At 36.7% G+C, this 22574-nt stretch overlaps 7 protein-coding genes across 7 annotated transcripts; 1 reads left to right on the top strand and 6 right to left on the bottom strand.

The window, feature by feature from the left end:
- The first annotated feature begins 336 nt into the window (after positions 1-336).
- LOC126751677 (T-complex protein 1 subunit gamma) lies at positions 337-2660 on the top strand. The gene is made up of 5 exons (XM_050462131.1): positions 337-459; positions 519-580; positions 676-1175; positions 1230-2044; positions 2102-2660. The coding sequence occupies exons 1-5, from the start codon at positions 426-428 to the stop codon at positions 2320-2322; spliced, it is 1632 nt and encodes a 543-aa protein (XP_050318088.1). The 5' UTR covers positions 337-425; the 3' UTR covers positions 2323-2660.
- Positions 2435-3812, bottom strand: LOC126751680 (N(6)-adenine-specific methyltransferase METTL4). The gene has a single exon (XM_050462135.1). It carries the CDS (start codon positions 3810-3812, stop codon positions 2685-2687), a length of 1128 nt encoding a protein of 375 aa, XP_050318092.1. The 3' UTR covers positions 2435-2684.
- Positions 3797-5393, bottom strand: LOC126751682 (uncharacterized). The gene has a single exon (XM_050462137.1). The coding sequence runs from the start codon at positions 5047-5049 to the stop codon at positions 4006-4008; it is 1044 nt and encodes a 347-aa protein (XP_050318094.1). The 5' UTR covers positions 5050-5393; the 3' UTR covers positions 3797-4005.
- Positions 5394-5990: 597 nt separating this feature from the next.
- LOC126751681 (mitochondrial thiamine pyrophosphate carrier) lies at positions 5991-8206 on the bottom strand. The gene is made up of 2 exons (XM_050462136.1): positions 6735-8206; positions 5991-6675 (listed from the first exon to the last, which is right to left on the bottom strand). Exons 1-2 carry the CDS (start codon positions 7493-7495, stop codon positions 6369-6371), a joined length of 1068 nt encoding a protein of 355 aa, XP_050318093.1. The 5' UTR covers positions 7496-8206; the 3' UTR covers positions 5991-6368.
- Positions 8207-9646: 1440 nt separating this feature from the next.
- Positions 9647-10578, bottom strand: LOC126751683 (uncharacterized). The gene has a single exon (XM_050462138.1). The coding sequence runs from the start codon at positions 10435-10437 to the stop codon at positions 9733-9735; it is 705 nt and encodes a 234-aa protein (XP_050318095.1). The 5' UTR covers positions 10438-10578; the 3' UTR covers positions 9647-9732.
- A 1620-nt stretch (positions 10579-12198) lies between these two features.
- Positions 12199-14692, bottom strand: LOC126751679 (uncharacterized). Its single transcript, XM_050462134.1, has 4 exons — positions 14066-14692; positions 12671-12927; positions 12469-12600; positions 12199-12401 (listed from the first exon to the last, which is right to left on the bottom strand). Exons 1-4 carry the CDS (start codon positions 14690-14692, stop codon positions 12263-12265), a joined length of 1155 nt encoding a protein of 384 aa, XP_050318091.1. The 3' UTR covers positions 12199-12262.
- Positions 14693-20058: 5366 nt separating this feature from the next.
- LOC126751684 (uncharacterized) lies at positions 20059-21178 on the bottom strand. The gene is made up of 4 exons (XM_050462139.1): positions 21068-21178; positions 20613-20935; positions 20430-20540; positions 20059-20337 (listed from the first exon to the last, which is right to left on the bottom strand). The coding sequence occupies exons 1-4, from the start codon at positions 21176-21178 to the stop codon at positions 20172-20174; spliced, it is 711 nt and encodes a 236-aa protein (XP_050318096.1). The 3' UTR covers positions 20059-20171.
- Between the last annotated feature and the right edge of the window lie 1396 nt (positions 21179-22574).

Genomic DNA, 22574 nt, shown 5'->3' with positions numbered 1-22574 from the left:
AAATTTAAAAGCAAGGTTACAAACTTAATAATTTATGATTATTAATAATTAAATATAAAATAAATTTAAACTAAACATGCTAAACAAAAATTTTAAACAAAGAAGTACAATGCTAAATAATAATTATTATTTATAGTAAAAATATTAATAATTTTTAAAATTAATAATAAACACATCTCAACATAGGGTTGTTATCTCTCATTTCATTCTTGCGCACACATTTCAAAGCAAGTAAACAGTTATTTTCTATTTCATTCTGTGGTCATTTGACAGTTGGTACAGTTCAGTGGAAAGTTCGTATAACCTCACAAAACATTGCTCATGTCACTCGAACGCCTTTTTCTTTTGACAATTAGTAGCCGCACGCGAGTATTGCACGAGTGATTTGAATTAGCTGTGAAAAAGTTCAGTAAAAATCTTTAAAAATGTTTGGAGGACAACAACCGATACTTGTGTTAAGTAAGTAGTTTAAGTTTACAATGATACAAATGCGATAAAGCTAATATATTGTATATTAGGTCAAAACACTAAGCGTGAATCTGGCCGCAAGGTGCAGCTGGAGAATATAAATGCCGGAAAGGTGAGTATACAGCAGCGTGACTCATAATACTATACAATTTATAAGCGAATATTCTTGAACATATGATACAAAAAGTTGAAATTTCTCAATTATAGGCAATTGCGGACGTCATTCGTACATGTCTTGGACCACAGGCTATGTTAAAAATGCTTATGGACCCCATGGGTGGCATTGTAATGACGAATGATGGTAATGCCATATTGCGTGAAATCACTGTCCAACATCCAGCTGCCAAGAGCATGATTGAAATTGCTCGTACACAAGATGAAGAGGTTGGTGATGGTACCACTTCTGTAATTGTTTTGGCTGGAGAAATGCTGGCTGCCGCTGAGCCATTTTTGCAGCAACAAATACATCCCACAGTCATTATTCGTGCATACCGTGAAGCTCTAGAAGACATCATCAAACACTTGCAGTCAGACCTTAGTGTACCACTTGATGTAAACAACAAAGAAAAAATGGCTGAAGTCGTTAAGGCTTGCGTAGGCACAAAATTCATTGGAAAATGGTCTGATTTAGCGGTGAAAATTGCATTGGATGCTGTCCAGACTGTGGCATTGAATGAAAACGGTCGTTTAGAAGTTGACATAAAGCGGTAAGGATACTTTTAAATATGAAGTGAATCTATTTATGCAAATTTCGATTTTAGATATGCTAAAGTGGAGAAAATCCCCGGTGGAAGTATTGACGAGTCAAGTGTGTTGAAGGGTGTTATGATCAATAAGGATGTAACCCATCCTAAGATGAGACGTTACATTGAAAATCCACGTATAGTTTTGTTGGATTGTTCCCTTGAATATAAAAAGGGTGAAAGTCAAACAAACGTTGAAATCATTGGCGAACAGGATTTCACACGCATGCTACAAATAGAGGAAGAGTTTGTGCAACGCATTTGCGCCGATATCATTGCCGTCAAACCAGATATTGTGTTCACAGAAAAAGGTGTTTCTGATTTGGCGCAACATTATTTGCTCAAGGCCGGAATTACGGCAATAAGACGTCTGCGTAAAACAGATAATTTACGAATTGCACGTGCATGCGGTGCTACGATTGTCAATCGTACTGAGGAATTGTCAGAAAAGGATGTCGGCACTGGTGCTGGTCTCTTTGAGATTAAGAAAATTGGCGATGAGTACTTTACATTTATAACTAATTGCAAGGACCCAAAGGCGTGCACAATCTTGCTACGCGGTGCATCGAAAGACATACTAAACGAAACAGAACGTAACTTGCAAGATGCTTTACATGTAGCAAGAAATTTAATTATTGAGCCACGTTTGGTAGCTGGTGGTGGTGCCATTGAAATGGCTGTATCCCAGCTGTTGTCCCGCAAACAGTTGAAAGGACCTTATACTGCCGTAGCACAAGCGCTGGAAATTATTCCACGTACGCTGGCACAAAACTGTGGCGCCAATACTATTCGTACTTTAACTGCGTTGCGTGCAAAACATGCATCCCACTCAGGTGAGAAGTCGAAAAAGTGAAAACATCAACAATATTTAATTCAATATGTTAATTCAGGTGATGGCGTCTGCGCTTGGGGTATCGATGGCGAATCTGGCGAAATCGTAGACATGAATGTCAAGGGTATCTGGGAACCATTGGCTGTGAAAATGCAGACATACAAAACCGCCGTTGAAACTGCTATTTTACTGCTGCGCATTGACGATATTGTGTCTGGCTCGAAAAAACGAGGTGACGATATTGTGAACCCTGCTGCTGCTGCTCAGGGCCAAGAATAAAGATCAGGGAAAAGGCATGATCAAATTGTATTACCATTTTAATGTCGCTAATATATACTTTATATAAAACTACAATTCACTTTGCTTGAAACAAAATTAAAAAATGTTTAGATATTTTTACTTGCACTGTGTTTTTGTTAAACACAACATCCTTTATTCGTATAAAATTTTTATTTGAGTTCTCTCAATGAATGAAACAAAGTAAAACCTAAAACTTTACCGTACGCTACTGAACTATAGGAAACGCTTGTGACGATGTACAATATCAACGTCGCCTTCATATATGTAATTTACACTTTATCATTAACATTTAACAATAAAATGAAAAATAACTTAAATTTGATAACTTAATTTTATTCACATTATAAATAGCTGCGCTTAGTGTATAAACGTTCGTCCATCAGTTTTAATACTTCTAATCCTATAGATGTGAATTGGGGCTGCAAATAACGAGCAAATATCTCCAGGCATTTCGGGTTTTCGGGAAGCACATCCTTTAGCCAAGGTATGAGAGGCGGCTTGTGTGAGTGTATAATACTGGGCACGCTCAAAATCGTCGATACATTTTGCAAGTCTGTGCCATAATCTGGTTCACTTTCTATGTGACATGCTATGTATAACATTTCAAAGGGCTGCTTCTTTAAACCACTTGTATCGATGGGTCCAATTAACTTGCCGTTAGTATTAATTTTTAGCCAGTGTAATGTGTGTAGTAAACGCAAGTTCCATTTCGGCAACAAATTCTCTACAATAGCACGTTGCAGTTCTCTGGAATTTGTACACCATATGGCCACTATACTATGTTTATGCACTAGCTGCATCATAGGAATTTGACTTAGCTGCTCGGTACTAAGCATTTTATAAGCAAGTTCTTGTCGCGCACGTTTTAACCGGCGTATGTACTTGTTTCGCCAAGGTGGGTCCATTACAATTAAATCGTAACCAACTGAGTTGGGCATGAGTTGCGGTAGTAACTTTGTTAACTCTTCGATATTACAATTGAAAAATTCGCAATGCGGTGGTATGAGGTAAGAAAACGCGCCAAACTGACAACGTTGGAATGTGTCGGTTTTATTAACACCATTAAATATGGGAAAATCTTCGATAGTAATTTCTTCCCAATAGCGTGGAAAACTATTATCCGTATGTTTTTCGAATTGTTTACATTGCTTTAGGCGCTGCAAAATCTGCTCTGCTAATGCTTTTAAATGCGTTAGTGCTGCGATTGCATTTTTGTATTCTGTTTTTTGTCTTTTCCTCGCATTAATGTGTTCGCCTGCCAATTGAACGTCCTTCACTTCAGTCTTTGGTTCCTGTGTTGCACTGCACTGGTCATCACTATCTTTTAAACGTTCATGAAAATGGAAAAGCTCTTCTCGCAATTCCCAAATCTCTGCTGCTTCTTTAGCATCGTTGTTATATATATTATTAATTAAATCTCGATGATCGAGATATATGGCGATTCTATTACGTATTTCGAGTTTATACATATTTATTTAGGTACGAAATTTACATTTTGCCGTAATCGGCCGTATACACTGTTTTTTTCAGTTGTTTCACTTATAATTCTTAACTTGCTTTTGATTTCTTCTTTCAACATCAGCTGTTTTATTTATTATGCGCAATTTGGCGCTTGTATCAATAGTAACCATACTAACCAATAAGGATGTAAAATAATGAATATTAATCGAATCTAGGTCTACCACTTCTGTTATATTCCAGTAGATCATCTGTAGCATGTTTGGCTATAAAGTTAATAATGTCCGTGACAGTACGCGTCGCTGCACTATATTCTATTAAATTATTTTTATCGTTCCGTCTTATAAAGAATATTGTTGGATAATACCAAGCATAATATTTTAATGGTAAATAATTTTTTTCTGCATTTATTTTCACTATTATTATATCTTCATCTTGCAAAAGGTTTCCGACTTCCTCCAGAATTGGCATTAATTCTCGCGAACACGGGCATTTATTACTATATAGCACTAGGAATATATCAATATCACTTTTAAGCACCAACTGCTCAAAATTACTTGCTACGCCTATGCGCACAAATCCCTCTTCGTCGTCCTTTGGTATTGTTTCACTTTTGTATAACTCATCATTCATTAGTTGACTACTAAATTGCTTTAAGTTATCTACATTAAGCTGTCCAACGAATTGATAAATGCGATTTTCTGTGTCCACTGCATAAATATCCGGCCGTCGGTATTTACTAAAGCCAAGTTTTTTACAGCGCTTCCAGTACGCTTCAGTGCGTGGTCTATGATTCAGCACGGCTTCATAATTATCAAAATCTGTTATGGCGAAGCATATGTCATCTTCGTATTGCAGTGCGGATTGATAAAGCATATCGGTGTAGCAACGTAACTCGCGGGCATGTTCATTAAAACTTTGAAACATTATAATGTATGGAAATCCGGAAGTTTCAATTGTTTCCGTAGACTCCAGATAGACTATACGGTCTCCATAGTTTTGATGCAAAAATATTTCGAGTTTGCTTTGTTGAACTGGATCCTTCGCAATAGTTACTGATTCCTCTAAAGCCTCTCTGAGTTGTGCTGTTGTGATTTTACCATACAATCCAAATCCCGTTGGATCATCATCTTCTGATTCTTCGGAGTAATACAATTCTGACGAATTATCATCGAAATCTTCGGCTGTACTAACTGTTTGCTGCTCTTGGCCGCGCTGATTTGCATTTGTTATCCCAATTAGATCCATAAATGAAATTTAAAAAGATTCCTTTGGTATTTTTATGCTCTTGCTGATTGTCTTAATTAGTTTAAATATTTATTGACTAGATATGCCTGGATATGTTATTGTGAGTTGTTTTGTGGATATATATAAATGTACGTATAAGTTATCAAAAACACAAAATGTGTACAATTTATTTGGGATTCCCAAAATCAAGCAGATGTGCGCGCAGAGTATAGAGGCGGGGTGGTTTTCAATTGACGGCGTTGAAATTCCAGATTTTATTTTGGTTTTTCAATATATAGCCGTCGGTAAAATATTCTATCAGCCCAATAATTTTCTTCTCCGCGTTAACAAAAATGAAAAATCTTGTTTACATCAAACAGCTGATTTCCCTTGTGAAGTGTCGTATGTGAAAGTGCCTTGGTGAAAGTTCTGTTTATTTATTTAATTTGTATACCCTTTAGAGAGTATATTAAGATTACCAAGCTGTTCTTAAAACTCAGAATGAAACGTTGGAGACCTTATAAAAGTATATATATAAATGATTGGCGTGACAAGCTAAGTCAATTTAGCGTCCGACTATTTGTCTGTATGTACGCGAACTAGATCCTCACCGGTTAAGTATAGCATATAACCATTCAAATTGAAATATCTAACTCAAGTTCTTGTATGAAAATTTTTTTAATTTAACAAGGTTTCTTCACGAAATTTAACCTACGAACAAATTGTTCAGATCACAGCATAATAACATACATATGTACATATATGTATGTAGCTGCCATTCAAACTGAATGATCAAAATCAGAATATACATATGTACATTTGTAGATATTTTTATACCTTTTGATGATATAAAAAAACATGTGAAGTATATTATAACTTGTTTTAGTTTGACCTTAATTTGAGTTAAATAATATTTGTTTTATTATATGTAAATTTATACACAAACTGAAAAGCGATAAAAATTTAATTTCATTTTCAGTTTACGCTATGCTTTATTTATTACGACAATTTTTTGCATTAAAAAATTAAGGCTGTTCTGGTTTTCAGTTTGAATTTTACACCATATGATCGATAAAGGATTTATGTACGTTGCATTTTAACTATTTGTGTTATTTTTTTACTTTCTTATAAAGTACTATACAAAATGGAAAGTTCGTTCTTTTTTAAAAATATGGTATTGTTGACTTTACACACAATAAAATATCTTAAAAATAATAAAAGTCCGACTCATAACAAAATTTTTAAGTTAAATAATATTTTTAACATTATTCTCAGACGCTTAAAGCGAGATAAAGAAATAAAGATTATTAAGCTTTAAACTTAAACCTCTGCATGTGTAGTTAAGAAAACCAACGTATTTGCCTGAGTTTATCGTAAATGGCGAAATATAACGCTGTCGTCACTGTAGATTTCAGTAAGGTGGGAGCCATTCCTTTGTACAAACCTGTTGGACCCTCTTGTTGTATAGTCTTCCGCAAACAACTGAAAATGCCAGTAGCACGTATATTTTCACCGAATGTTTGACGATTCGATTCAAAACCCTGTATGTGCAGTCTCTTTTTCAATAAGTCAAAGGGATAAACGAGTGATTTGGAGAGCATGCCCGATGATCCGCCCAAACCAAGCAGCACCCATGTGGGCAGTTCGCTATAGAAATTAATTATGTTAATATTTTTTAATAAATATTTTAAACAAATTGAGCGCACCTTCGGTTTTCCACATTATAGAATTGCATAGCTGATTTACTGAAAATTCGATAAAGCATAAAGTTGGCACCCATTAATGGTGCAATTTGCAATAGTGCTGTATTTAAACCGCGATAAATTCCACATATACCCTCCGTACGTACTATTGTTGATACGGCGCGTGTTGCATTTTTATATCCTTTGCTCTTGTCCTGCGCAATAAGACGTGTACGTATTACATCCATAGGCGTTGATAGTATAACAGCCGTAGCACCAGCCGTGGCTCCACAGATAAAGTTCGATGTGTTGGTATGATCCTTGAGATAAGTTGTTTGCTTAGCCACCATACTCAATTGTTCATATGTCCAAAACTGCGATATACCATAAATTATGCTAAGAACTTGGCCTGGATTGTGACCTTTCCAGAAGGCGAGTACACCTTCTTCGCGGTAAATTGTGCGTATAGCTTGAGCTATGCTTGTGTATTTTGATTGTTGGTTGATGTGCTCCTTCAGTGGTTCCACTTGCAATTGGAAGCGTATTTTTAGCACGTCCAACGGTTGGCAGAAGGTACGTGTGATAGCCGCAGCTAAGCCACCGGATATTATTTGGCTCAATTGCTCCGATGCGCTGTTTATTTTCCATTTTTCCTTAATGTATTTTTTAAAATCTGGCGATGAGCGCGGATTGTCAATAGATAAAGTAGACGATTCAGCTCCAGTATCGCCACCGCCTGTTGGTGAAATAGTATTTGTTTTAGCGGTATCCAGTTGTGTCGTCATTGTCAGGAATTCGAGTTTGCAATGTTGTATAACGGATTTCGTTTCGTAATTTGTACTTTAATTTAGGTAAAAATCTGTACGACCTACATATATTTCTAAAAAATAATATAATTGGTTATTTGTTAGGCTACATGTACAAATCTTTCTTAGCTTCTGTGCGCTTTTTTATGTTTTTTTATATCTATGCATTTCAATGAGTAAACTGCTTTTAAATTCCTCAAGTACATATGACCTTAAAGAGGTCAAGTTATTCATGTGCGTGTAAGGTTTTTATCGCCTTAAACGAATCTTTTTCTTTTGTTTACTTCAGTAATGAAATGCGGAGACAAATAACTTGTGCATATTATGTAAATAGTTATAGCTATGCTTGAATGCAGCGAAAGTTTTATACCGTCAACTAATGGCGCTCTGTATGTGCTACTGCTGTTGCAGTCAGTTGACGAGTGTAAATTATTACAAAGGTAATGAGTAAAAATAATAAGAAATGCTAAGATACTTTAAGTTTGCTGGCATCAAAATACCAACCTAGCGACATGTAATATTTGTTTGCAATTATTTGTGTATATACAGACACTTTTTAAGTCGCGTCGCACACACTCAAATGCCAATTTTTTTGTTTATAAAGCGTGAAATATTTGCAACAGAAAGTCATAACGTGCTTCACGCATTAATTTGTATGGGACTTTAGTGATCAACGAAAGAATATAGTTATATTATTATTACACTGAGTTATTCAATATATTGCGAAGAATACACTATACACTGTATGAGTTAAGTTCTTTGAAAATACTGAAACAGCAATTTATAATAACGATTTTTGTTTACGTTGAATAATTTACTGCCAAACAACAACAATCAAGCTGTCTTTACTTTGAAGACGTTTTCATTGAATTTTATCTGTAGACCCACCTTATCTGTAAAAACAAATAAACATAGAAGTGTAGAGATTTGTTAAGAATTATTTCAAGGCTACATACCTATTTAAAACACTTAATAATTTAAATTGCACTTTGCTATTGATGTTTTTGTGAGCCTATATGGTTGCAACTTGCAGTTATGTGCACTGCTATTCCATGGACTTTGACGTGTAAAGCAATACTATGCAGCGAAACTTTCTTTTTGCGGCCACTGCTGATAGTGTATTAAATAATGAGTAAACAAAACTAGTTGGCATTTGCCTCAGTAAATGTTGCCTGCGCTTCTGACTTTCTTTTGGAAAACTGACACTCCTCTTTACCGCCACCACAAGTATGAACTCAATTATGTTTTGTTTACAATTTTTGCTTTCATACCAAACTGGTTTTAGTTTTCGGTGTTTTCCTGTGTAATACGTGAGATCTTGATGAAATTCTGCAGGCGGCACTTCATATCTCCATATCACTACATTTGTTCGTGTGCTTGTGTAAGAGCATGCTCCGGTCGTGGGGAACCATTCAGCTGACAGCTAATCAGCTGTTACAATTCAACAACATTGCCAGTATCAATATATGCAATATTTACAGAAGTAATAGTTTTGCTTTTTATAATTTAAAATTTTTAACACTTTTCACAGCCGCTACACCAACAACAAGAACACATTATTTTTGTCTCCAATAATGGATGTTTTTGTTTTAGCAACAGAAAACAGTCTTGAAATAATTTTGAAGAGTGCTGCCAGTTGACAGTACTTGGTCGAATAAAAAATCGGGCCCGCTCCGGTTACGTAAACTATACGTGAGAACGGGTAATGGTGAACGGGTTAATCGTTTCATGTTGCCTTAAGTGGGTACCTTCGAAAATTACGTTCTAAGTTCTCTATGAATCCGTTTATTGTAAACACTTGGAGCAACAATCCGTAGTGGATGTTCTACAAAATTGTATATATGTATGTATATGTTGCTAAATCGTTTCTAGGACATTTGGACCTACTTAACCGGATCCCTTTCTTTACATAAAGTTAGTAAAAGCAGACTGAAAAGTCCAGACTAACACATATACATATAGCTTGATCAATCTAGCCCCTGTGTTTTGGAATTTCGAATAACAATCTTCCTTCAACTCCACAAAAATCGGTAGCACTATAGCTCGATATGTTGATTTGTGTACAATTGAGTAAATATAACCCATAAATCCTATTAAATAAATATTTCAAAGTAGTTCGAAGTTACACTTTTTATTATTTTAACTTTTACAGTAGGGTTAATTTTTCCATACAAAGGATCTACATGTTTGTTTCTCCAGTGTTAGTAATTTTTAATTTAATGTTTACGCTTCTGTTTGAGACCCAAAGTTCGTCGAAATTCTATCCATACTTCACACATAGTTGGTATATCCAGACAGCGACATTCGATCGGCCGTGGTGGAGCGATTTTCTTCTTTACACATTCTGAGAAACTCGGATAAGGCGTGCAGACTTTATGACAATCAACCTTCGGTCGTGCGTAACCACATGTTGCAGGATCACGAGCGGCTTTGCAACCAGGCAAGATAAATCTTGGGCACTTCCTTTTCGACACCGTCTTACATGTCATCAATTTAGTCGGTCTGGGTTTACACTCCTCTGCAGCGACTTTTCGCTTGTGAGTACGTCGTTTAAAAGTTGGCTGTATGATGTTATCGTAACAGCATACTTTCTTCCGAGCATATCTCATCTTTGGACATTCAACCCATGTTTGTGTGTACTTGCGTTTTGCCTTATCGGATGCTTTGTAAAAGCAATCATCGAGACGTGGCTGTATATTGGGACACGGATCCAAACAACAATCAGGATTTAACCATATGGTTCGTGGTTTTTTCAGTGGTCTTTTCAAACGCGTACCATCTTTGGAACATTCGAGTCGATAGTTTATAAAACGATTTGCCGTTTGTGTCTTAGCAATAATTGACGCGGAAAGGATAGCCCTTGACATAAGCTTTTGCCCACCACAAGCCAGGGATCGTCCACATAAGGCCGAAACAAACATTTTGTTATTTTTAAAATTAAATATACTATGAATGAACGTATAGAAAATTTCGAATTTGTAGATAAGCCAATAGTTATGTATTCAGATTTTTTTTAAAATATTTTTACACCGAAAGAAGTTGTTACTGCACAATTTTTTATGAAGAAATGAAATTGCTGACATATTTTATGACGAGTATTTGTATGTATGCCTTATGGTAGACAAAAATTGTAAAATTGGCTTGTAAGTATAATGTGTAAAGTATTCTTGTTGTAAGATCTTACAGATCTTACTAATAATCGCTTGTTTAATAGGGACATTTTGATATTTTGTTTTCCGAATATCGGTTATAAAGCTCTACTTCTAATCCTGTCATTCCAAACAGCTACGCCGCTTAAAGAAACCGTCCGCAAAGCTCTTGAAGCTCCCAAATCTTTTTCAGCAATTTTTTCTCAATATTGCAACCTTGTCGAAATAGTTCGCTTCTTGGATGTTAATTCATTTTTACTTGCTGAAATATGAGTAACAATATGCGGGAAATATTGTAATATAATATAATAATAATATTATACTGAGGTCGAGTGTAAGGGGCACATAATTTAGTTGACACACATAAAAAAGAAAATTTGTTTCATTCAAGACACACGCGCCATATTCACCAGGATCTATCTGATCTTCGTTCGACAAATCAGTCGTAAGTATGAGAACATTAGTTTATGGGTGTCCACTATTGATTGGGTAAGTTCGAACTGAGCACGAACGAATATCGTAAATCCAATAAGTTTCTAAGCTCGATGGTACAGCGATAGGTATCTTACGATGGGGATGTACAATAGAAAGCAACGAGAAAGTCTAAAAATTGGCTAGCCCATCTCTAGAAAAATTTGAGTCTATCATAAAACAATAACACTTGGATTTTTTAACGATGGTATGTTCTTGCCATCTGTGCAGTAGCCAAAGTGACGTCTACCAACTGGTTTGATCTGATTTTATTGTTTCATACTTCATGGATTTCTAGGGATTCGAATATCCCTTAAATCAATAAATCAATCAACTGCATCTAAAATACTCTCTGTCTCTCCGGTTTAATAACGTCACTTTGGGATTAGGTTAGGTTAGATTATGTAAATAGGCTGATTTTTCGTGAGGTCACGAATAATCCCACTTGAACAGCTAGATACTACCGTCCGTTCTGATGCCCAAAACTTCTAGTTATAGATCAAAAAGACCGTCGCATGACGACAATGCGCTTAGAGCCTGCCATTAATTTATTGATGCGGCCGGGTTCGTAGAAAGCATGTCAGCTGAGATGCTTCAACCTTAGTTTGGCGAAAGCTGGGCAGTGAGTTGGAGAAAATGTCTAGATGTTTCTACTTCATCTTCCTCCCTGCAACTGTGATAGCGTGAGTGCCAAACGGACAGTGTCTGGTTAGGACTCCTATCATTGCGGTGATGTAAATCCTTGAAGGGGTTCGTTTGACCTTTTACCATTTTTAAGTCTGTGAACAATGCTTGCTGAGCTCAGCTCGCCTTAGACCCAACGCGCGAAGATAGGGAAGCATCTACTCGTCTACTGATACTAGTAGTGAGGTCATGCACTCATTGATTAGCATTGCCTATATAGCAGTTTTGCTATTTGAGAGGATGCACACATCCCTTTGGGGATTTTAGCAAGTTTTTCCAATTTTATCTTTGCTTTAAATTTTATAAAATTCAAATGTAAATTATTTTATTAGCCTTCTATTTCATCAACACTTTCAGTATAACGGTACAATAAATACACAAGCTTATTTGGTCAATGTATTTGCTCAGCTTTTGGTCAGCTCTCATTAAATGATTTCGCAACTCAAACCATATTAGCCACTCTGCGCAGCCACTCATTTACTCTTTGCGGGCACTGACTAAACGCTTGTTGACAGTCAACACCGAAACGTCCCGCTTGGCTGGCATGCAAATATTTCATATCCACATTGGGTACAGTGGGTCTGTAAAGTCAACAGAAACGTTTAATTAAATGTAGTATATATATTTTATAAATGAACCGTTAGTTACATTAATATAGCATTGATTATGGCCTGCCAAAAGTGTCTCAAATCATTACGCCAAATTCGTGGCACATGAAACGGCAGTTGGGAGACTTCACAAATGGCTTGTTGTAAGCAGAATTCACCCGGTAGACCTTGCCTAAAAAACAATATGACAAACGTGCTATTCATATATGCTTCTAAAGATTTCTGTGCAACATTCCACATACTGTTCAAAAATTTGCTCGATTCCTTTGTAAATAAATTCCCGACTTGCATCGTGTTTAATATGTGGATTGAGTTTCTTATGGGTGGCCTCTGTTAGTTGACGCTGTCGGCGACGAGCTGCAAAACTACTAGAGTTGAAAAAATTCCACCAATAGAGCGGCCTCGGCAGGTTTGGATATTGGATTTGTAAATTGTAGTAGTGATTAAAGGAGCGATGCGGATCGGCGAGAGGAATTGGAAAAGATACACCCACGACGTGCTGAAAAGAGATATGGTAGATAAAACATTTTAGCTTTGTGTGTTCAGTTCAGTTCAGCTGCTAGAAGGCTTTACAAATCTCAATTTTGAGCATTTTCGGAATACATTAATTGAAAAGTCAATAGTTTGATAAGTTTTTACAATATTTTTGTTACAAAGCAGAATTGATGAGGATAATGATGTAAAAAGAGCTAATGAAAAGTAGGAGACTATTGCTAAATGATCTCTCTCGTGTTATGAAACTAAGCCTGACGATCTGAGTCGCTTTAGCCATGCTCGTCTCTCTATCCGTCTGTGTAAAAATGAACTGGTAACTCAGTTTTTGAGATATCCATTTGAATTGCACTCGTCCATGTCTCGAACCACTATAGCATGTAACGGGTTTTCAGTAAATAAAACAAAAACGGTTTGGGATATCAATGTATTTCTCTATTCCTGTGAAAGTACATTCGTACGTACTCCATGAGTCAAGATTGCATCCCGAAAAAATAACGGTTTGGTGCGGTTTATGGGCCGGCGGCGTCATTGAGGCGTACTTCTTCCGTGATGATTAAGACCGGCACGTTACTGTGAATGGGAATCGTTAATCAATGATAACCGTATATTTTTGGCCCAAATTGGATGATATGGACTTGGACATTATGCAGTTCTAACAGGACGGCGCTACAAGCCACAATCAATTTATTGAAAACCAAGTTTGGCGAACGTATTATCTTGGCCTCGGACGCGAATTTCCTGTATGGTCTATGTCAACAAGCCAGCGACAATTGATGAACTTCGTACGAATATCGAACGTGAAATTGCAGCAGTATCGGCCGATTTATGCTTGAAAACCGTCGAAAATTGGGTTCAGCGTCTGGACTTCTGCAAGCGTGCCCGTGGTGGCCATGCAAAAGAAATCGAATTCCATACATAATGGCATCGAATGTACTTACACAAGAATAAAGAATTTCATTGATATACCAAACAATTTTTGTTTTATTAAAAAAAACCTTTGTAGCGCTCTTTTTGAAGAACCCTTTATAACACTTTCTGTAATATCGGACTTTCTCGGTATCTTGATATCAAACTTTCGACACTTTATCCTCATACTATATCAATATAAACCAAAACTGCCAATCATATATTGGACTACTTACTTTCAACACGCCAGCTCCACTAAAAATGATGAACTTTTTCTGTCTGCTCTTCAATATATTCCCCAGTGGTGCGAGTTTGATAGGATTCTGTGTGCTAGTTTTATTTCCCACTGCATTTCCGTTGTTAACTTCACTGTTATGCAGAATCCTAGCGCTGCTAGTAATAATTTCCTCGCCGTCCTCCATAACGAATGTGGAACCCGCGGGCGCGTCGTTATACGCAGGCCAAGCAGTTTTTCTACCGTAGTCGCGTCCAGCAGCGTTGCGTGACTTGGGCAAATTGTTGTGGTCGTCAAGTAAACCACCGACCACACCATCAACAACAACAACAACGTTGCCTTCAACGCTTCGGTTGTGGTGATGTGGCGCTTCCTGCTGACTGTTGGGATTTTCCTCTAATTTATTGCGAATTTGCGTTGGAAAATCGCCGTCACGTTGCGTACTAGTGTTGCTGCTATTGTTGTTGTTGTACGCGTTGTCATTGCCATTGGTCAAGATGTACGACGGGCATAATAATACTATTAGCAAGCACAACAAACAAGCGAACAGTATTATTTGGCAGCATATTAGCCAGTAGCGGCGGACACAAGTCGGTCCAGCGGATGCTGCGTATGACTGCGCCGCCATCGGTATTGGTATTGATGTGGTCGGGTAACGCGGCTGACAGGCTCGCAGGCGTGAGCTTAGCGTGTAAATATGCGCGAGAATGGCGGCGTTTGTAATTACATTAAGTATGTTAATTTGTAATTTATGTGCGCACGCTTTCTTCTTATATTTGATATTTACGTCTGTCGGAGAGTGTGTATGACACTGGAGATTTGTGCCTAAAATATTTGAATTTTTTCCTTTGCCCTTTTTTCGTACAATCTGCAAGCACTTACGATTTATGTAATTTGCTATTGTTTTTGCAACTTTTGTTGTCTCCTTTGCTGATGGCGCTGCCATGCGGTGGACACACTTCACGCTTGAGTGCTCTCACGGCCAAAGCTTATTAAGAATTAAAATATGTCGTCTTCGTTTAACGGTTTCAGCTAATCTCTTCGAAAACATTTTGCATACCTCATACGAGGGTAGCAGCGATAAGTCAGTGGTTTGGAGAATTGTGGGTTTGGAAAGCTCAATAAACAATATTTCAGTGAGTTAAGTTAAGAAAAGCTAAATTTTGTTAAGTTAAGTTAAGCCATTAAAGATAGTTAACCTCAACAGTCAAGTAAGCCTTGGAAAAGAGTTTCCCAGAAATGGTAATGAATAAAGTGTTTTTTTTAATTACAAACAATCAGTTCTAGTTTCCTACAAAAACTATTTAATCTTCATTTGATGATATTTCTCTAAGTTAAGTTAAGTTTGGCAACCATTTATGATATATAATCTAAAAAATGTTGGAAGAAATCGAAAGACACTTTTTGCCAAACGAGAACGTGTTTTTTTAAATATTTTTTTAGAATATATAAATAGGATATATAAATAGGCTATATAAATATATAGAGGATCAGAATGATAATAAACACGAGATCTCTTCAGAAAGTAATTATACTCAATCCTCAATAAGCCATCAGCGGTTAAGAGTATTCCTGGAGATTGTCATCATAACTGCAATTTAGTTATTGAGAAACTTAATATGGTTCTTAGTCCTACTAGAGATACCGTAGAGACCTGTCGGTTATTAGTAACTACGCCAACATACATATGTACATACTATACATTGTGACAAAAGAGCATCCGGAACTTGTAATTTATCGTTGAAGAAAGGTCTCGTTCTGGACAACCTTCGACATCTTCAATTGATGAAAATATTAAAAAATTGAAGGATGTGATGCTTGAAAATCGTCAGGCGAGTGTTACAGAGATGTCAAGAGAGCTCGATATCTCTCGCTGATTTTGGCGGATATTTTGGCTATGAAATGCGTTTTTGCTCGACACGTCTCAATAAAGTTGATTTTTTTCTAAAAAAGTACTGCAAACAGGTCTCTTTGGACATGCTTGATCGTGCAAAATCCACATTAAAGAGATGGCAAGAGAGCTCGGCATCTCTCCCGAGTCAGTTCGAATGATTTTGGTGGATATTTTGGGTATGAAACGTGTTCTTGCTCGACTCGTCCCGATAAAGTTGAATTATTTTCAAAAATAGTACCGTAAACAGGTCTTTATCGTGCGAATTCCGATTCTACATTCATGGAGAGCATTAAAACTGCCAATGAGTCATGGGTTTATAATTTTGACAAACAAACAAGTCGACAATCCTTGGAATGGAGGGAAAAAACTAACCGAAACCAAAAAACAAAAATCAAGGTGATGTTCATTGTTTTTTCGATTTTCGTGGTCAAAACTGTGGAAAAACAATTCGTGGATTTTACACGACAATAATGCACCTCTTGGCTTTGGCAATGAATACCATCGATCAACCGCCGTAGCATAATGAACACCTCTTCAAGCAGTTTCTGTTGGCGTACTTTCGCAGAAATCATCCCTGCAATCACATGTTTGAAGCGGAATTCCCACCTAGGAGCATCAAGAGGTCCTTCCTCAACTACGTCGACGACATAAACCAATACACCGACCAGCCTTCGGATGCAACAAACTTCAGACGTGCTTTGACCGCCATTCACGGTGGAGTCATTAACACCTTCACCGACTCTATCTCAGTGAATAGCGTACTTGGAGGCAAACCAACACCCATTGCAGACGAAGAGCTCGAATTGCAGCTAGAATGGAGAGAAACCCCTGAGCAGCTTCGTTCTGGATACTGCAGCAGGTTAAACTCTTACTTATCCAGAATAGACCCTGGACTGGGAAAATCGTTGGCCTCATAGGTGTATTACATCTGGTGGGGATTACTTTGAACGCGAAAAAGTAAATATTGATGAATAATTAAATATTTTGCGTTTTATTTACAATTTCCGGGCACTTTTTTGTCACAATTCAAATGCATCTAGTGCACATTCATTAAGTCCATAACGAGAGATTTAGTTTAGCGTTAGAAAAAAAAAAAAAAAATAGTTATTTAACTGAGTGTTAAAAAAAAAAAAACAAAAACAACAACAAACAAGTGCAGCAAACCAACTACCAACCGTTGCAAAGAACTTCGGCAAATAAAGAGTTGCGTGCTTGTTTGCTTTCTAGTTCGGTCGCCAGGGCGTATGCGTGACTTATTTTGTTTGCACTGCAATTACGCATCTGAAAAAAAAACTACAAGAATTTTTAATGAATTTTTTCCGTTCTGACGCGGTAATCATGCATATTTCATAATTTGCATGTAAAGTTTGAGTGCATCTAGTAATTCAAGGGAAATTTTTGCAGACCTTGCAATTTTTCGCCTTTAAATTTTCCATAAATATTTGTAAATTTACAAGTATACACAAATGCATTTGTTTGACTGCAATCAATACAGCGTGATAATCTGCTAATTGCCATAAAATGCATAAATAAATTTATTTATAATTATTCTTCACAATGGCAATGTGGAAATGTTGGAAAATTAGTAACTCAATAAAATTAATGACCACTTCAATGCATTACTAATTAGGAAATTCGCCTTTAATGTCAGAAACAAATATTATAAATTAAATATGCACATATGCAGCTAAAGTAATGTAATAAATAATATGTTTTTATAAGTGAAATTTTAATGGAAAAAAGTGCAGTTTTTATTGGCTTGTGAACGCTGCAAAAAATTGCGAATTGCATTACTAACTGTATTGTAATCATGATATTGTTTTATTTTGCTGTGAATCACATAAGTATTGTAACGAATTGTACTTATCGCCTTTCATTTACAGTTATTGTTAGCTTATTTAATGACAATAACGTTCGTTTAACAGTTAACCAGTTTTGTCCATACATATATTTGTATATGTCGATAAAAAGCCGTTAATATCGGCTGCTGCGAAGCTACAGTACGCTTCACAGATGCATTTCTTATAAAGGGTGATCCATTTCGAAGCTTTCTACTTTTTTAAAGAAAAAGCAACAAACACAGAAACTTAAAATGGCGAATGTTTTATCGAAAGAATATTCTTTGGCATTTATTTTTTGAAGATTATCTCTTTCAAATGAGTTCAATTTTCGATGACTCGTTCGAGCATTTCGACTGGTAACTGGCGAATAACACGTGTGATGTTTTGCTCCAAGTCCTGAATCGAAGCGGGATTATCCGCATAGACTTTATACTTAACATATCCTCACAGGAAAAAGTCTAACGGTGTGATATCACACGATCTTGGTGGCCAATCGACCGGCCAACGAATTGTTCTCTCAATAAATCGATTAATTTATAAGTATATATATGTGTGGGAAGTGGCAGCGTCTTGTTGAAACCAAATGTCACCGAGATCACGAACTTCAATTACAGGCATCAAATAATCGGTTATCATGGCGCGATAACGGTACGCCATTGACGGTTACGTCCTCACCAGTATCATTTTTAAAGAAATATAGACCGATGATTTAATAGTCTCAAAGGCAATTTTGCTTGTCTATATACCCATTGAGCTTCTAGCTGGATCTCGTTGGATCTTCTTTGAACTTTTCAAGAGCCTATAAAGCGAAGAGATGTCGCTTGGGAAAGTCGAGCTTCTTCAGTTTTTACGCATGCTGTATTTTGTACCCTTTCAATTTAAGATCTCGACGTAAAATTTGTTCCACATGTCAGTATGAGTTGCTGCGAACGACGCCGAATCGACTTTCCACGGTCTTTATGCACACACTCAGTTACGGCTGCTATATTTTCTTCACTGCTTGCTGAACGCGGTCTATTCGGTCGAATATTATCCAATATTGAATTCTGGGTCTCAAGTTGAGTGATGGTGTTGCGAATAGTACGCTCAGTAGGGCGAGAAGTGAAGCGACTTTTCTTATTGTGAAAAAATTGATAACAAGAAATTCCGCGTGTTGATAAAATATTGTTTTTAGGAGGGGAAAGTAGCACTGGTAGACACATAATTTGTGACATGAAAATTCTTAGGTGTTTCTAATGCAGTTTGATACCTCGAAGTCAAATCTGAAAACAGAATTTTTCTTTCACCCAGAGATATGGTGTAATCTGCGGCTTTAGATTTTACAATACATAAAATTTCATTATATTGCATCACCTCATATCATAGCAGGACTAGAATCGACTAGCTCTTCAAGTGATGTTACAGAAACTGAAAAGGAAATGACAACCGATCTTTTATTTGATTTACCATGATGTTCAACAGTGCCGCAGGTGCATTTGAAAAAGAACAAAGGCGATGTTCCAACAAGAAATGCAACGTAACACAAGTCAGTGAAAACGATGGTCAAAATTCAATAATTTGGGCCCCAAATTGCCTCAGCATTAGAGTATATTGTCTGCAGATCTGGTTCCTAGCGAATATTACCTGTTCTCAGTTTTCAAAAGAATGTTCGCTGGGAAGATATTATCGTCCAATGAAGAAGTGATCACCGAAACTGAGGTCTATTTCGAAGCAAAGGACAAAGTGTAGTAAAGCAAGTAAGGAAGAGATTAAAGGATTAAAGCCAGGGAAGTACCCGCAATACGTAAGGCTTGTTGGTTATATGGGAAGAAAAATAAGTTACAAGAAACACACGATTTCTCAATTTTATTAAGATAACTCACATATTGGCAGATAATAGTGTAAACAGAGATTTACCGATATTTTCGATAAAAAGTCAACTATAAGCACTAGGTCCATATACTCAGTAACTAGGGGCTAGAACAGTTTGGGTTGGATTAACGATTTTTTTAGCCCTGCAAACGTCACGAATTGCCATTACTTTACTATAAACAGTCCATAACCACAAAAAAATTGATAAGCTATGGTCCAGCGAGACTATTAATAGTTCAAAAACAATAATCAGATGAGTGAGTTTGGAAATTACGACGCTTTCGTATTACGATACCTAAAATGGTGGTGAACCGTTTACCATACCTCGGTGGATGCAGTGAAGAAGGCAATATCCAGCCTCTGAGTCAAGTGTTTGAGTGAGTCTTATGAGACATGCTGAGAGTTTCAACCAAACATGTAATTTATTGTATTTATATCATAAAGAGTACTTAAAATGTAACTGTTTTGTTATGAAAATCAAAACTTACGAAATATCAAGTTTTAGGTATAAATTAACTTAATCAACTATTATCGAGAATCACTTTTGTGATCGTGCGCAGAAAATTTCTTCTGCAAGCTGGATAGAGTCTCCTACAATTTAAACCACGTGTGCCACTCCATTCTGCTGTCTCGTAAGCTTTTCGTTGCGCGTCCTCGCTTGCAACGAAACCCAAATGCCATGAGGGCCTAAGGAAATTAAAGAGGTTAGCATGAAAAAAAGTAGTAATCAATAAAATAAATAAATAAAATAATAACAATAAATAAAATATTTTTATTACGTGAGGACAAAAGTAATCAAGTCTCCTAAAACGTGTTTTTCTTCTGCAACAAATGGATACTGAGCGATGTCACATACGCTCTGCAGTAAGCAACTGCGGTGAAAGCCATAGCTAGAGAGATTACCAAAAAAATATTTACATATACATACATAGTTTTCTCTCTTTAAAGGCTTGAATTCTTACCTTTCTATTAAGCTCTCCAGTGAGTTATATAATTCGCCAGCAGTGAAATCGAAGAAATGTCTGTCTTTGGACGTATCCAACCAATTTTTGAACAGTCCATCGTACTCCAGTGTTTCCACTTCGTGGAAGTTCAGTTTACTAAAGTCTCGAGGGTCTCGGGGTCCATCGTTGTTCACATCACGTTTCGCTAACTTCCAAATTGGCGCATTGTAGAAAGAAGCGAGGTTGTAAGGAAAGTCGTAGTTCATTTGAAAGCCCCAATCGAAGTAAAAAGAGCGGTGCATTGGTAAACCAATAATCGGGTAAGATATGGAGCTTGTTATCTGAAAGAAATATTTTATGGTCCCTTATATATGTATATGTATGTGTAAATACGTTAAATTTTAAAATCATATACACACGTTATTGCAAAAGCGAATATTGTTTTTTTTCGGAATATTAATGATTATTAGTACCTGCACCCAGCTGTTGTTTGGATGTAGCAAGTATGTTGCAGCTATGTGGAAGCTTTTGAAAAAAAAGCTCGCGAAGGTGTAAATTTTGATGACAAAATAGCGCGACAACATATTGTCAACTGTTAGTAATTTTTGTTAATCTCACATATTTGAATGCTAAATGCCTGTCCATTGTCATTTAAGTGCAACGGTGGCTAAGTGGCCTCTTCTTTGGAATTCTCATCATTTAACCTCACTTAATTGGTTTTGTACTGAACTGCATTTAAACTGCTAATGAATTGCTAATGCTGCTTTGCTTATGAAAAAGCTGTTAATCCAGATTTTTGCTAAACTTTTAGTAAGCAATTGTCATGTCGCGTAATATCTGTTGTACGAGAATGCCTCAGTCACGACTTTCAAATACAGCTAAACATACATACCCTTAATTACGCAGGTGACAATTTTTAATTGGTTTTGTAAATTGTCAACAATATTAATTAGACAACAAACCTTTTACAAGAAATCTAGGTCTTAATGTAGTAAATCCATACCAGCATGTGGTAATTTGTTAGATATATATAATATAACGGTTATCAATTAGTAAAGTCCGTTGTTTTCCTTACCACACAAAGCTAAAACTTTGAGCTTTGGCTCAACTTTTACTCAGCTTTCATGAGCCTTGACCGTGCTGATATATGGTCAAATTTATGGTCTAGAGTCTAGACTCATAGTGCGTTGCTGGGATAAATATTTCAGTTAGATAATAGCGTATCAAAGCAGTCAATAAGATGGAAGATGAAGTCAAAAATTTTGTCATCTTCTCTTCCCTGTACGTTATTACACACAAATTGAGGATGTCAATGGTTGGGGTTTTTTTTGGGAATAAAAGCTCCACTCGTCATCAAAAGGGTGGCCAGTTTTCTACTTTTCATTGATAGTGTGTTTTACGTGGCGGATCCCAAATCCAGCGCACTATCCTGGGATGAGATGGTTCGCCTTCTCATTTTAGCTCGCCTTCGAACGGATGTTCTTTGGCTACCCAGAGGTCTAAGACCGGCAGTCGTGAGCTGCTTGAGCCATATGTAAAATTATCGTTTCTGGCCACTCCCAAGTGAATGTCAATCAAAGAACTTTCCTCACGTGCGTGAACTTCTACACATGACTCCATCCTCCATTCTTAAGCTATGTATTTAAAATGCACTACAATTTGGCGGGTTGTTGAAATGGCTTTCATTGGTTCACGCTGTCAATTCTCCAAATCGAAGAGTAAAAGACTAAATACAAGTTTAAATGCATTGAAATACTATCTTATAAATTTGACCCGAACTGATAAAAAATTATTTTCAAGTACTTTAAGACAAATCTTTATTTTCACCTTCAAAAAAGGCAGTTTTTGTGCAAATCACTTCGTAGCAAAGACCAACCGGGGAAGGACTTGGCTACACTTGGAAGCTCCAATTGGCGTCACACAGCGAAAAGGAAAAACGACTGGTGCGCTGTTGTAAACTCGGCTATAACCACGTAAGCG

Source organism: Bactrocera neohumeralis, chromosome 2, assembly GCF_024586455.1.
Source record: "Bactrocera neohumeralis isolate Rockhampton chromosome 2, APGP_CSIRO_Bneo_wtdbg2-racon-allhic-juicebox.fasta_v2, whole genome shotgun sequence".
Classification (NCBI taxonomy): Eukaryota; Metazoa; Arthropoda; class Insecta; order Diptera; family Tephritidae; genus Bactrocera; species Bactrocera neohumeralis.
Note: the sequence above shows the minus strand (reverse complement) of the source record. Positions and strands in the feature narration are given on the sequence as shown.